The 2,481-nt window shown below is 59.7% G+C and overlaps 1 protein-coding gene across 2 annotated transcripts in view; it reads left to right on the plus strand.

Moving 5' to 3' along the window:
• The window catches only part of KCNN4 (potassium calcium-activated channel subfamily N member 4), a 13,966-nt gene that overhangs the window by 3,515 nt on the left and 7,970 nt on the right, over positions 1-2,481 (plus strand). The window contains exon 3 of one of the 2 annotated variants that reach the window (XM_077747378.1): positions 316-322. In XM_077747378.1, the coding sequence (XP_077603504.1) occupies positions 316-322 (7 nt within the window). Of the gene's footprint in view, positions 1-264; positions 608-2,481 lie in introns of those variants that run through there. The other variant, XM_077747377.1, reaches the window with a different exon arrangement.

A 2,481-nucleotide genomic window follows, 5' to 3' on the forward strand; every position in this document is an offset into this window, starting at 1 on the left:
GCTCCAGGCAGGTAAATACTCAGGGCTCTCTCTGCAAAAGGGAGGGAAAGGGGTCGCAGTGTCTCAGTCTTTGAAGGTTTGCAGTTGGACAGCTGGAGGTCCAGGACCTCTGGAGGCCAGGGGGTGGCAGATCAGATCTTCCAGTCTCCCAAGAGTCCATTAGAGGAGAGAGCCTCAGGGTCAGTGAAGGGAGGGTAGGGAGAAAAACTAACTTCTAGTAGGCGGAGGCTCCTTGTTCCTTAGCTAAAGTCTAACGTNTTCCCAACCTCCCCGCAGTCTGCCTGCTGTTTCGTCTGAGACATAATGGAGAAGTAGGTGCACGGTAGCCTGGACTCCTAGGTCCCAGGGGAGGGGCTGGGCAGCCAGGCTCCTGGGTCTGAAGAATGAGGCTTAGAGCGTCTTTGTGGGAAGCGGGCCTGACAGAGGCTAGTGTGAGCGGGGAAGAAGACGACAGGTGGGGCCAGGACAGGTCCGCACAGGCTCTGGGCACATTCCAGCCCGGCTCCGGGCAGCGGTGCGGCAGATGGAGGACAAGGGTCAGGACCCGTGGATTGGGGACAGAACAGAGTTGCTTAACCGGAAAGGAGGGGTTGGAGAACTGTCTGGGGTAAGGGATGTGGAATTGGTCTGGCGGGGGGGGGCACTGACTTGAGGCCTGGGGTGGGGGATTCCTGGGGGAGGGAGGCTCAGGCTTGGATTTGGGGGCAGGGGAGGAGGGCAGTCCCGAAGTGGTCAGCAGCCACGCGGAGGGTCAGAGCAAGCTGGCTTCCTCTGCCGGGCAGCTGAGGCCAGGGCAGCGGGCACAGAGGGGGTGGGGCTGCCGAAGCCCATGCCAAGAGGAAGCATGGCCAGGGCCTACCCGCCGCTCCCACGCTTCAGCACCCCACCCAGCAGGGGAGGTGAGGATGTGAGCGCCACAGATGGAAAAGGACAGGGGGTCTTTCCTACCCCACTCCCTCCCTCCCTCCACCTTCTCGCCTCTCATTTCGTCCTTCCCTCTGCCGCCTGCCAGGCTGCTGCCTCTGGCAGTTGGACTCGGGGGAAGTTGCTGTAGCTTTCTGAGCCTCAGTTTCCCCATCTGTAAATTGGGGGTGAGGGTTCAGATACGTGGCCCTAAGGGTTCCTCCTCAGCCCCCTTTCCACTTGTGTCTTGACAACATCCATCCCCACCCCTCACCTCCATCTCAATCTTATGGGCTCATTTTGCAGAGCTCCAGACACCTGCTGGGGGCGGGGGGGGGGGGCGGGAGGAGAGGTAGGTGCAGGGGAACAAGATGGAGATATGAGCAGGGGGAGGGACGGAGAGAGGCTGTCACTGAGAGATAGAGACACAGAGAGACGAAGGCGGTATGAGACAGAGACAGAGATGCAGTAAGAGAGTACAGCCACAGGGAGAGACGGTGAGAGCTCCCCGAGGGAGACGCACACAGGGAGAAGCAAAGTCTGGCAGAAACAGAGACCCTCAGACACAGAGACTGAGTCGGGGATTTGGGGGGAGAGAAACTGGCAAAGCGGAGAGGCCCAGCAGAGAAGTGGGGTGCTGTGTGGGCAGGGGGTGCGTCTAGTGGGCTTTGAGACACACTGAAGGACAGGGAACCAGGGAGACTTAGAAGGCTGAAGGGGTAGGGAGGGCTAGGAACAAGAGCACCATTGTTCTGAGGAGGGGGCAGGCCCCCTGGGGCAGGAAACTGGCCCTCTTCCCCTGCACAGAGGTGGGGCCCTGGCCCCGGGGGAGGCTGCAGCTATCGGAGGGGAAACAGGTGCTAAGCTCAGCACGGGAGGCCAGGTGGTCCCCTCCCCACTGACAACATTCCTCAGGTGGGGACCCCTCCCCACTCCTCCTAAGGAATCCAGCAATCCTAGCCCCCCTAAATCCCTCCTTCAAGAATTCTAGATTTCTCCAAGGTATTGCCACACAAAGGGAGAGGAAAAAAAAAAATCTCTCCGTGGTTTCTAGAGGCCACGTGCTTCCGGCCAGATTGCCCTGGGCTTAGAGCCAGGAGAGAGGGCAATGGGAAGGAGACACGGGGCCGGGACTCAGTGGCCCTCCTCAGAGCTGGGGCTGGGGTCTCAGGGACCCAGTGCCCTGGGTGGGTGGGGGAGGCTGTCACTCACTCCCTGAGTACTGAGAGATCATTTCTAGGCTCCTTGGGGAACGGAGAAGATGCTAGGACCTTCTAGTAGGACCTTCTAGGGCAGGTTGCTTTCTAGGACAGGACCAGCTGTGCGAGAAGGGAAGGGAGGGGGAGCTTTCTGAAGGCCAGGTGTGTGTTTCTAGACCTCCCCCCACCCCACCCCCACACACTTGAAGAACCGTTTTTTACGGGAAAGGGGTTGGGGGAATTTAAAAGGGATTGCAAGGTCCCCCCCTCAGGTGTGGGTCCTAGAAGAGGCTGTCGGGCTGGGAAGGAAAGGGACACTCTCCCTGGGGGCCAGAAGATGGTTTTGAGAACTCCCCAAAACTGAGGCCTCAGGTAGAAC

The sequence above is a fragment of the Crocuta crocuta genome, unplaced genomic scaffold (genome assembly GCF_008692635.1).
Source record: "Crocuta crocuta isolate KB4526 unplaced genomic scaffold, BGI_CrCroc_1.0 scaffold334, whole genome shotgun sequence".
Lineage (NCBI taxonomy): Eukaryota > Metazoa > Chordata > Mammalia > Carnivora > Hyaenidae > Crocuta > Crocuta crocuta.